The sequence below is a fragment of the Bombus impatiens genome, unplaced genomic scaffold, assembly GCF_000188095.3.
Source record: "Bombus impatiens unplaced genomic scaffold, BIMP_2.2 scf_1464, whole genome shotgun sequence".
Classification (NCBI taxonomy): domain Eukaryota; kingdom Metazoa; phylum Arthropoda; class Insecta; order Hymenoptera; family Apidae; genus Bombus; species Bombus impatiens.
The window spans coordinates 1-13,396 of record NT_177883.1 but is presented as its reverse complement, the minus strand read 5'-3'; the positions used below and the strand labels follow the sequence as shown (position 1 = coordinate 13,396).

The window sequence follows — 13,396 nt, the reverse complement described above, 5'->3', positions numbered from 1 at the left end:
TAGATTACATAATAATAGTAGTTTATATGTCAAAGATCTGGTACTGTTCTTTGAAATGATAATTGCTTTTAGTAATTTATGGTACTGAAAGTTATGATTTTAGATTTTTATTATTCAAAGAATAACTATAGTTTGTCAGAATAGTTAAACGTACGTATACAAATAGTATACAGTATTAGATAACTTATGAGTTTTGAAGAATAGTTAAATCTCTGACTTTCTTAATTTTTTCCCTTATTTACATTACATCTAGCTATAACTTTTAATTACTTTATTTTTATAGACATTACTATGTTATATATCTTTTTATATATATGTGATTTTATGAAATAAATACATATATAATACATATATTATGAAATAAAAAAACTTTAAAACTTGATTGTACAAGAGATAAATGCATCTATGACTTTTAAAATTTTTATATAATATGCATCAAAATTAGTGGTAATGAATTATAGGTTAATACAAAATGATATTTTTATGACTACTTGATATTTTCTTAAGATCCATACACACATATGTAAAGATTCATGTACAGATATTTACATATAGATTTATATTAACTTAAGCATAAAAATAAATAATGATTTAGCTGACTTAAATCACAAAATCAAAGAAAATAACCATTCATTTCGAAAGAGAATTTCTCGCGAATTATCTTCAATTTTGGAAGAAAAATATGTGTATAAGAAAACGTAAATTTCAATCGGAAGAATGCAAAAGATACATCATACGATGTTAAGGTATAAAGAACAAGGCAGGCTCTAGCATTATTAATGTTGTTTTACGTGTATATTTTTTGTATAGTGTAAATTATATCATATATTAATTTATGCTTTTTACAGTGTGTATAGTTTTCGTACTATCAGAGGTTGTTATAATATGTAGAGTACATTGGATGTGACATGATGTGCCTAATTTTTATTTGCATATTGGTTAAACATTAATTTGTACATTGTTATGTTGCTCAGAGACATTATTATGATTCTTACTTTTGTATGTGTATGATAATAAAGAATAAGAGGGGAATGAGGAAGAGTGCGATGACCTACTATTGATGACGACATAGAACGAATGAAACAGCCGTGCGCATGAGTACAAACGATTAAACGCTGTGTTGTCAATTTGTTCTGATTCCTCAATTGCTTATATCTTTCACAGTCAAAGAATTTTTGAAAAAATTTGTATAAGAAATTAATCAGGAGAAGTGATAGCTGTGTCACATATTTTAATGTCATCGGTAGAGTATTGTAATATTTTATAACGCTAGTATTTTCTTTCTCCTCACTTCCTCTCTTTTTCGATAAAATGTATGTTACGTTAGATCAACTTGTAACTTAAATAAGAATTGAAATAATAAAGAATAGTATATACATACAGTAATATAAGATTTATCTTCTATGACTATTGACTGTCATTAAAATGGAAACTACAAATTTAAATTATGTCAGATCATTTATTCAGCATTTTAGTGCAAGTGTGTGCACTTTTGAATTTATGGTCATTTTAATAAAATTGTTTAATATTTTTCTTATCTGGATTCATCCCCTTCGCCTTCCTCTTTTATTTTTGTATTTAATTTAGTTCCTCACTTTCTCGACTGACTATCTTTTTGTTAATGTACTATTTTAATGTACGTATGTCAGTTATTCAGTTATATAATCTCATGAGTTCAAATATTATTTTTTGGTTTAAAAAGAACGATCTCTTTTTTTCTATATTTTTTATATACCAAATTTTAACGTTCATTTTAATTTATATGCATCCTTATTGGGATAGAAAAAGTAGTTCTTGCGAAATATATTTGAAGAAAAGATAAGAATTGAGATTATATTTTTTAGAATATTTTGGGAACTACAGTCTGCAAGACATCTTTTAAAACCCCTAACGGTCATTGTTAGTTTATACACAGGTGCTATATATGCTATATATAGCACCTGTGTATATGCTATATATAGGTGGTATATATGCTATATATGGTCGAAATTAATTTTCAATGAATAAATAGTAATAACATAATGGAAGACAAATAATAAACAAAATTTATTGTTCTTTTCGACTTCACACACATATGTGAAACAATAACATGGTTTCATTTGATATAAAAATCATATTCTATACTATTCCATCATGGTATAGTATCTCTCAAAACATTCTCCGATCCGATGCTCTGGTGTTCGAGGACATGTATCACGAAAGTAATTAGTTTGTTGCAATGAACAGAAATTTTAGATCCAATAATTTTTGTCTCCATCGCGTAATTAATTTTTTATCGACGCTATCCTTTAGGCGTGACATTTATACCACTATTCTCATTCTCATCAGTTTCTTCTATTCATTGTCGCCAGAAATTATTAATTACGTCACTCGTCTTTTTATTGGAACTATGTCACTTTCGGAATTACTATCATAAATATTTTCAGAATAACCGTTATCACTTTCCATGTAGGTACATCACAGGAAATGTTTTGAGTCAATATAAAATTCGTCACCATACTATTAATTTTACGATATACGTTTCTCGTTAACACTCAATTTTCTTCTAGTCATTTTAGAATACTATCCATTAAATGTTATAAGGAGCCCGAGTCTCTAATTGCGTTAAAAAGAAAAAAAACGTATAAAGTGTTATTGAGAGCTTTGTGTATAGGGTACTCCGGAGTGTGTCAAGATTTTCGATTAAAATACATTTGAACAAGAACAAATTGTTGAATTTATAAAGATCTCGAAATGTGACACTGACTTTTTGTTGAATATTTACATAATAAAATTGTAATATGACATTATTTCGTATTCCGAGTGAAAGTGAAAGTGAATATGTAAACTTGGAACTTTAAAAATAGAGCTCTCGTTCAATATGTATGATGTTTATATTTTGAAGATTTTTCCAACTATTTTGTTTTATATACACTTTATAGTTGAAACAGTACAAATACTACGTTAACGAGATAACATATTTAAATATTAATTACAGGTAGTAGATTATGTATATATGTAAGAAATGGTAAGAAATGCCGAGAAATGGGATAAGCTTAGAACCAGTAATAAAAACAAAATTATGAACTTTGGCAATTGTATATTTTGACATTTTATTCCACGTATTTCGATCATTTCTGGTATGTAGTTACAATTCGAAAGATAAGCAAACATAATTCTAATGTAAGAGGACAAACAATTTTAAAAACAGATTTTCTTTTTTGGTCTATAGTTCATGTATTTATATAAATTTAACTGGAAATGAGAAACAAGAAAAATGATTAGACATATTCAAATTTTTAAATATATATTTTAAATAAATAACTCTTTTCTTTAAACTTTGTATCTGATTTGTTTTCAATAACATGCAATTAAAAAAACACACATGCAGTTTTCAAGATTCGAAAACTATTTTCATTTCATTGATGATCGGATGATTGCCAATAAATATACGCGCGGTACAGTTTTCTAAGAACTATGTATTTCCCATATAAATTTCAATAAAATTGATGAATGCTGCTTTGAAATGTACCTTTATACGTAGTTTAGCTTGCAAGTGGTGTCAGTTATCTGTTTCCAAAATTGTAAAGGATTAAATTTATTTTAATCTCATCGGAATTATTAATAAATCCCGTTACTATAGTTTTACATATTTTGTGGGAAGATAATATTCATTATTATTTTATTGTTCATAATTCGTTAAGTATCCATCTATTAAATAAATGATTTAATTTGAGATACACAAGTAAAATTTAGAAGACGCTATATTAAAACTGTGTTTCAACGAAGGATTTGTCTCTCAATAAATGATTTCAAAAATACAGTGTCAGTATTTGAAAATATTAATCGAAGTTATATTGGAAATTTAATAAACAATAATAATTTAAATATATATATATATTTAAGTTATTATATATATATATATATATATATATATATATAAAAATCATGAATGAATAAAAGTGATATGAAAAATTCAAAGTTTTTAACTTCACATTCAAGTCCATTAATATTTCATAAAGTAATTTATACAGTACCATGTTTGAAAACGTAACTATATTTTTTACATAAACCCAAGATATTTTTCATCAATTTATACATTTCAACGGTAGTTTTCAATATCTTTCAATAAGCAAGAAGGAAACCTATCTTTAACGATTCTATCGAAAATCCATATTTATTTTTAAGTATGTACTAACAACTTGCCTTTTTCGACGGAAAGTAAGCAATGCTAAAGTTGCGATCATTAAATACGGATATCTTGAAAATAAAAATTTATAATAACTCCGACGTTATTCTCTACTTTATTCAAACACACATGCCATTATAAGGCGTAACGTGTCTTTAACGTGTGTTGTAATGTCTTATGCGTTCACCGCTAATATAATTTATGTTACGGTTATGCTATTAGAAGGTATCTGGCAGTTTGAAAGATGGTAGAATTGCGTGTTTCTAGACCTAGAAAGTCAGCTTTTCATTGGCAAGCCACATAAACGTGCCATTGGTCAGAGATTATCGAAGAGCTTCGATAAACGCCATGCATCAGCATGCAAAGAATAATTGACCAAAGCATAGAAAATTTCGAAACCAGGAGAAAACTTTTCAGAATAGTCACAAGTACTACATTAAGTATTGTTGGAATCGCCTCACCCCATCTGAAGCATAGGCGGGTATAATATCAAACAATCATGGGATCTAGTTCAATTATTAGTTATGACTCATAACACGTATAGTGACTCGCAAGAGTATTTATTTATTTACCATATAAAACTTTTATGTTGTATGTGCATATTATGCATGTTACATAAAACATGAAATTTCATTAACCCTATTATAGGACGCAATTGCCATGATTATATTGGCGAGATTTGAATTTAATCTGAAAATGAATGTAGAAGTTACAAGATATTTACTCCAAACTTATATTTAGGAAAAAATTAGTACATGGTATGAATATAATACGTGTTAAAGATGTTTCCACTGAATATTGAGACGTATTAACATTGTGACTGCCTGTTTAAATACTTTCGTGATCTCTGTAAAGTATTTGTATACGTGTGCTAAATATCTTATAACTTCTGTATATATTTTTGGAATTGTTTATAACTTCACCAATACAATCATAAGAGTTGCATGCCATTACAGAGCTAATGAAATTTCAAAACGTCTAATATAACAAATATAATATGTTCATGAGATGTGTTGGCAAATGTGCGAATACTTTCAAGAGCCTCTGTAGTTTGATTTATTGCAAATTTTGATTAGAAGATATAAGAATTGAATAAAGGTCAAGATATGTTTTAATCAGAGACTTAGAATAATCAAATTCTATTAGTTTAAGGTAGTTTTAATTAGGTAGCTAAGATTTACTAGGAGTTTTAGCGTAGTTTCGATCAAAAGACTCAGTCAACCAATCTCAATCTGGAGATTCATTATTTAGGAGAATCCTATTTAGAAAAAACTCTATTTAATACCGTTATGTGCTATCGGCCAGTTGTCGATGATCATTGGATGCAGGAGGCTATGAACCAGGCGTCGATGACTACGAAAACATGAATGACGCATGAACGATTGCCTGATCGTCACTTAAATCAAGTGCGTTAAGTAAATTATATATACCACCTTGATCATATACAAATTCAAACAAAACGTTGATATTTTTATTATATTTTGAACATTATGATAGAAATATGTTTTTCTAGTGTTAACTCTTTAATTCTCGTCGTAAATGGTATTGCTAATGATTTCGGGGTGATGAAATGTAAGCATTCTGAAATGTAAAACATTTATAAATTAGAAGTATAAAGTTATGGGGAGTGGTACATTCAAAATTCATAGCATGTATGTATGTATGCATTAATAATTCACTGGGTGAAGTGCACGCTTAGGCATATGTGTAAATGGATTTCCTGATGATAAGAAGTAATGTGGTTGCTTTTTATTGGTGTGCGTCATCACATACTTCATCACAGGTTAATATACAAGCAAAAATGCCTTCGCTCTTCAGCGGAGGGCCAAGCTTCCATAAATCACGAGTCACCACTTTCCCAAAACTCCACAGTTGTATAATTTTCTATAGATAAAGAGACGATTGCATCTTTATTACCACAAAACCTTGTAGCAAGTATTATTGAATTTTTATTAGTAGTATTTATCAAATCGTTATCATGAATAATAATCTGGCATTCTTTCCGCGACTTACTTTCAAATTTGGCAGCCTCCGTTATCAGCTTTTGAACTATTTTTATGCAGTCCACTCACTTGGGTGCGGCTGGTGGTTTTGACTGGTTGCATCAGGTCGCGAGATATCTCGTCTAGTGTTATGAAGAATAACACTATAAAGAAATAGAATTGTTACCTTTTTGGCCTTTATTAAACATAATTGTAGATATTTTTAACTGCCACGGGTAACTTTGATTCGCCGAATAGTTTCGGCTCGATATTCTGAAGAAGAAAGTTGTGTTTAGGAACATATATGGAAACATATATAGGGTGCTATCGTATAATGTAGCCAGAATATTGATAGATGTAGGCGTTGAGGTAAGAGGAATGTTACATACATTTTTAAAAGTAAGATTATATTTTTTGACGCATTGATAGATGTAATTCGCTATTCCTTAAAGAAATATTAGCTTGTTATGGGGGTGTCCTAAATTGTAACGTTATAAAACAGCGTTTTTTTGTGATTTTTGTTTTAGAAGGGAAAGAAAGAAATGAAGTTATTGAATTTTGAAGTATGGTTTTATATATATTTAACGAATACAAAAAAAGTTCTTTTTAAAGTAAAAAAAAATTATAACAGATTTCTAAGCCTACTTATTTCATGGGCGTCTTGTCGCTGCAGTCTTCAATCGGCGGGAAAGATCCGCCTCGTAATTCTTGACTGAAACAAAAAATCAAAAAAGGATTAAGTTTTTGTTTTCTTCAGGGTGAACTAAAAAAAGGCAGAAAAAAATGTGAAATTAAAAATTTCGGCGGGTTTAAGAAAGAAATGTGTTTAAAAAAAACTTTAAGGTGCTATAACAATTATTTAAATAAACTTTTTGACGAACTTTTTTAGTTTACTTAGAAGAGAATTTAATACCGAAGAAAAAAATTGTTGGTTCAATTAAATAAGTCGTTTAGTTTTTTTGGTATTGCGCCCACCAATTTAGAAAAATCGTGAAAATAAAAACTAGTGAAAACGCGTTTCAAAGTTTTCAATAGGAAAAAATATCAATTTTTAGTTACTTACGTTGAAAATCTGCTACTCAGCTATTCCTGGTCAATATATCAGTCCTTCTTTTGATGCATTTGATGGAGTCTACGAGCTGTATGAGCCTCTTTACGGCTAAATGCCTGGCGCTTGTTCTCTCTCTCGATCCGTCGCGTGTCAGCGATATCAGTAAACATTTTGCACTGCTGGTCTATATTCAAATTAAGCAACTGCATGACACTCAGAATCGCTGAATACCCTTCGTTGAACATACCTGCAGCCGTGTAGGCAGCAATTTCAACGATCTTTTGGCCCGAATTGAGGTGTTTTGAAATGATGAGCCAAATTGTTGAGTTGAACGACTCATAACCGCATAAGCATCGCGTTAAAAAGGTTACCGTCTGAGAGATCTTCATAAATTGGGCGAATGTGTTTCTCAACTTCTTTATTAATCAATCGATCGGGATGATTCAGCGTTGCTGTTATAGCTTCTTTCATCTTTTGGACAGAATCCACGTCCCTTCTAATGGCCAAACCATAATATTCTTACGATGTGTACAAATTCTTACAATCTGAACAAAACTAGCTATTAATGCTACAAACTAGTAGGTAAAGTCACGTACACTAAATGAATCATACACGTTTGTACTTCTATTAGACACATTAAGATTCGACTGGATACAACCATGGATTATAACTATTATATTGAACAACTCTTCAACCTTTTTCAGGTATGAAACTCTGAATAGAAAGTCGGAGTGGCGAGCGCTCGCATACCTGCTCCACGCTCGTCTGCTTTATATTCTTGGAAATATTTAGAATTGGCCTTTATCACTTTGCAAATATATTCTTAGATAGTTTATCTATCGATTTAAGCAATAAAAAAAACACGATTTTTTGACATTTTATTTCAGGACATCCTCTTATGTCAGAAAACTATTACTTTCTTTTAAGAAGATGTAAATATTTTAGAGACGTATGTTAACGAGTACCTGCATCAACATTTACGTTTAATGATTTAGTTTAACGCTACTGCTCATTTTATAGCATATGTTTAGTAATTCGTACATCTCCAAAAATATTAATAATAATCATAATTTTTAGTTTCTTTGGAAGATAATTAAGACATTTGTTAGGTAAAAGATAGTTGGTAGATATCAGGGTCACGTAGGTCTTTTCGGCAAAGCTATTTACCTGAAGGACCAGGTAATGCATTGATGGAGCCGACAGCGCCTCGGCTCTCGCGACATTGTCTGTAGTTAGCTCGACGATTCTTGGCCCCTTCTCCCCGATACTACATTCGGCCATCCTGCAGTAACATCTGCCCTCAGATGTTGTGCTCGCTCTCGCTATCGTCAGATGCGTCATCTTCGGCGTTCAGGACCCAAGGCTTCATGAAATCGAGGTGTGCGCGGGTCCTTCCTTCGGTACTGCTTCGCACGCTTTCTTCTTTTCTTGTAATTTCGCAGGTTCCCTTCTAGCCTACCTAATTCTCGTTCGGTTAGGATACAGTCAAGACAGTTGAATACCACGTGTTCAACTTTTTCGCGTAACCCCTCGAACCAGAAGTCCTTCTTGACCACAGCTTCTGTTTTGGTAACCCCGAACTTGAAGTCTATCTCCTTTTTCAACAGATCGGTTAAGGGTTTGGCAATCTTCGCGTAACCTCTAATGAATTTTCGGAAATATCCTGTAAGTCCCAAGAAACTCTGGACTTTTCTAACCGATGTTGGCTTAGGAAAGTTTGCCACGGCCTTGGTTTTATGAGCGGACGGCTTTATGGTGTTTCCCGAGACTATGTGTCCCAAATACTTGATTTCCCTCTGCATAAAACGACATTTTTTACAATTTATGACCAGCCCATACTGTCCCGTTAATTCTACGACCATCTGCAAGCGTTCTTCTGGGAAGATACGAGATAGAAGAGGAAAAAAAGAAGCTAATTTGTGTATTGTATTTCTTTCTATATAATATGATTTTATAAATATAAATTTAATTCCAAATCAAGTTTTGCACAGATTATTTACGTATCCAGCGGCTTTGGTAGGTTCTCGCACTGATAAATATCCGTTGACGTATGGGATAGGATACATAAATCGAAACACCTAAATATTTTCGTTTTTAGTGGTTTCATGGAAAAAACTACACAGCAGTAAGTTGTACTATATGGAGGGGCACACACAAGACAAAGTTATGCTATTTCGAGGAGCAATTCTTTCATCTTTTGGACAGAATCCACGTCCCTTCTAATGGCCAAACCATAATATTCTTACGATGTGTACAAATTCTTACAATCTGAACAAAACTAGCTATTAATGCTACAAACTAGTAGGTAAAGTCACGTACACTAAATGAATCATACACGTTTGTACTTCTATTAGACACATTAAGATTCGACTGGATACAACCATGGATTATAACTATTATATTGAACAACTCTTCAACCTTTTTCAGGTATGAAACTCTGAATAGAAAGTCGGAGTGGCGAGCGCTCGCATACCTGCTCCACGCTCGTCTGCTTTATATTCTTGGAAATATTTAGAATTGGCCTTTATCACTTTGCAAATATATTCTTAGATAGTTTATCTATCGATTTAAGCAATAAAAAAAACACGATTTTTTGACATTTTATTTCAGGACATCCTCTTATGTCAGAAAACTATTACTTTCTTTTAAGAAGATGTAAATATTTTAGAGACGTATGTTAACGAGTACCTGCATCAACATTTACGTTTAATGATTTAGTTTAACGCTACTGCTCATTTTATAGCATATGTTTAGTAATTCGTACATCTCCAAAAATATTAATAATAATCATAATTTTTAGTTTCTTTGGAAGATAATTAAGACATTTGTTAGGTAAAAGATAGTTGGTAGATATCAGGGTCACGTAGGTCTTTTCGGCAAAGCTATTTACCTGAAGGACCAGGTAATGCATTGATGGAGCCGACAGCGCCTCGGCTCTCGCGACATTGTCTGTAGTTAGCTCGACGATTCTTGGCCCCTTCTCCCCGATACTACATTCGGCCATCCTGCAGTAACATCTGCCCTCAGATGTTGTGCTCGCTCTCGCTATCGTCAGATGCGTCATCTTCGGCGTTCAGGACCCAAGGCTTCATGAAATCGAGGTGTGCGCGGGTCCTTCCTTCGGTACTGCTTCGCACGCTTTCTTCTTTTCTTGTAATTTCGCAGGTTCCCTTCTAGCCTACCTAATTCTCGTTCGGTTAGGATACAGTCAAGACAGTTGAATACCACGTGTTCAACTTTTTCGCGTAACCCCTCGAACCAGAAGTCCTTCTTGACCACAGCTTCTGTTTTGGTAACCCCGAACTTGAAGTCTATCTCCTTTTTCAACAGATCGGTTAAGGGTTTGGCAATCTTCGCGTAACCTCTAATGAATTTTCGGAAATATCCTGTAAGTCCCAAGAAACTCTGGACTTTTCTAACCGATGTTGGCTTAGGAAAGTTTGCCACGGCCTTGGTTTTATGAGCGGACGGCTTTATGGTGTTTCCCGAGACTATGTGTCCCAAATACTTGATTTCCCTCTGCATAAAACGACATTTTTTACAATTTATGACCAGCCCATACTGTCCCGTTAATTCTACGACCATCTGCAAGCGTTCTTCTGGGAAGAAGAAGCTAATTTGTGTATTGTATTTCTTTCTATATAATATGATTTTATAAATATAAATTTAATTCCAAATCAAGTTTTGCACAGATTATTTACGTATCCAGCGGCTTTGGTAGGTTCTCGCACTGATAAATATCCGTTGACGTATGGGATAGGATACATAAATCGAAACACCTAAATATTTTCGTTTTTAGTGGTTTCATGGAAAAAACTACACAGCAGTAAGTTGTACTATATGGAGGGGCACACACAAGACAAAGTTATGCTATTTCGAGGAGCAAACGCAGTGGTAGATAATGCTTTTTCTAAGAGCCATTTTTTAAATAAGATTTGAAGGTCATCGTCATTTTTTTTGTGGGACCATATATTTGTTTAATACATTAATCGGTCCATCTTGATATTCCCTATAAAGGTTTAAGTTAACAGTTGCTTTAACTCTAATTTATCAAATTGAAAGTATGAAAGTCAAAGAGAACGTAAATAGAAGAATACCATTTCGCGTCTTTTCTTGTCTTGCCTATATTGCAGAACCTTGATTATAGGAACTAATAATAATAAATATCCGGATAGTAGGAAAACAGCTTTTCGTATACCCAGTGACATATATTTCAAAAAAAATGTTACAAACAAACAATTAAACGCTACATAAAATCTTACCCATCTCATACCTTACTTGACACTAAAGCATATTATATTTCTTTATAAATTTAATGTATATGTTTTAATATAAGTAGTTTCTCCGAGTTACTTTCATTTTGTAGTTCAAATCATCTAGGCCTTTTATAAATAGCTGCTATCATCAAGTATATCTTCAAATTTCTCGTCAGTAGGTTTGTTCGCTTCTGTATCCATAGTTGCATTTATAAACTGCATAAGAGCACTGTTGACATCGACTAGTGGGGCGGCATATTTCTTATTAGTATCAAACCAGTTCATCACAGCGATACTGTCACACCTTTCGCATCCTGGTATTTTACTCAGTTCTTCAAGTGCTTTATCTATGTCCTGTCTTATTTCGAGCTCTTCCAAACTCTGCCCGCCTTCATCCTTCAGAAGGTTGTCCCACGCGTTTTTCAGTATTGACGTGCTGACATTTGTCCAAGCATGACTTGCCATGCGGCAACAATCCCACATATTTAAGTCATAGTGGTCATTTACCACTGCTTCCTTTGTAGAGGGTTCAGTACATGGAACTAATGTTTTCAGCAATTGGATTTGGCACTTTCGCTTGAAACATTCGATTATTCCATGATCCATTGGTTGTATGAGCGGTGCAGCGTCACATGAAAGATACATGATTTTAACTAATTCATCTTTTGTACTTACTATTCCGGTTTCGTGATGAGGGAAAACGTTATCTAGCAACAGCAGCGTTTTCATTCTGCGCCCTTTTTCCTGTTGTCTTTCTCTAACTGATTTTAAGAAACATATATCGAACCATTCATCGAAAAGGTTACTGTCTATGATAGGCAGGGCACTAGCTCTGTAGATACTTGTCAGAATTCTGAAGGATTTTAAACATGGAGGATTCACTTTTGTTCCGACTACTAGTACTGGCAACTGATGACTTCCGGTAGCATTTGCACCAAGAAGTATCGTAACTTTTTCTCCGTGCGGGCTACTCATCTTTAGTGATGGCTTATACATTACAGTTTGTTGTGGTACTGCTGTCCACAGTATTCCTAAGCAATCGGCATTGTAGATGTTATCCAATGTGTATTCTCCGCTTTGCAGAAGATTTTTAATTTGAGCTTTGCACTTATTCGCTTCATCTTCATTTCCTATTTCTAAATCTTCAGCCTTATCCCCTTCACGTAAACCGTAACGTTTTTTAAAATTTGTCAGCCAAGTCGAACCGCCTTGAAAATTAGCAGTACCGCGAAATTTTGTACTCAATTCCCGAGCTTTACTCCCTAATATCTCATTCGTTATTGTTATGTTTTTATTTCTATATCGTACGTACCACTGGCGAAGAGTTGTTTCGAAATTTTCATTAGCTTCATCTTTTGTAAAAGCTATTTTGGAAGTGCTAGGACGCGCTAAGTTGTTCCGGAATTCTTCTATTATCTGTGCACGGTTGTCCCTTATTACGTCCAGAGTTCTAGATGAAATATTGTACTGTTCTTTTATGTTTTTACGAGTCTCACCTCTTTTAATCATTTGAGTGATATCGTATTTCTCGGCAATTGACAACATTCCCAAGGTCCGTTTTCCAGCCATTATTGTTTGTAACGTTCCGAATGTAAATACCGCACTGAAATGTTGTGACGAGATTTTATTTCGACAGTTACAGTCGTTGACAATCTTAATATGGGAGAAACAAGTACTATATGGATTATATACCTATATAGCTATATAGGTATAAATGTATATGACATACACTATGGAGAATTATACAACATTCTGATGATTGAACGTTGTGATAATGTATGTATGTGATGTATAATCGAGGTTATATTCTATATCAAAATAACGAATAATATTTCACCGAGAGTTGATGGAAGGAAGCAGCATGAAAGTAAGAATTTATTATGAGATTGTTGTGAGAATAATGAAAACCATTTTATCTACAAATAGTTTACTAATAAAT

General features: G+C 32.8%; 1 protein-coding gene across 1 annotated transcript; it reads right to left on the bottom strand.

The window, feature by feature from the left end:
* Window positions 1-11,586: 11,586 nt before the first annotated feature.
* Window positions 11,587-13,026, bottom strand: LOC105681636 (jerky protein homolog). The gene has a single exon (XM_012392652.1). The coding sequence runs from the start codon at window positions 13,024-13,026 to the stop codon at window positions 11,587-11,589; it is 1,440 nt and encodes a 479-aa protein (XP_012248075.1).
* Between the last annotated feature and the right edge of the window lie 370 nt (window positions 13,027-13,396).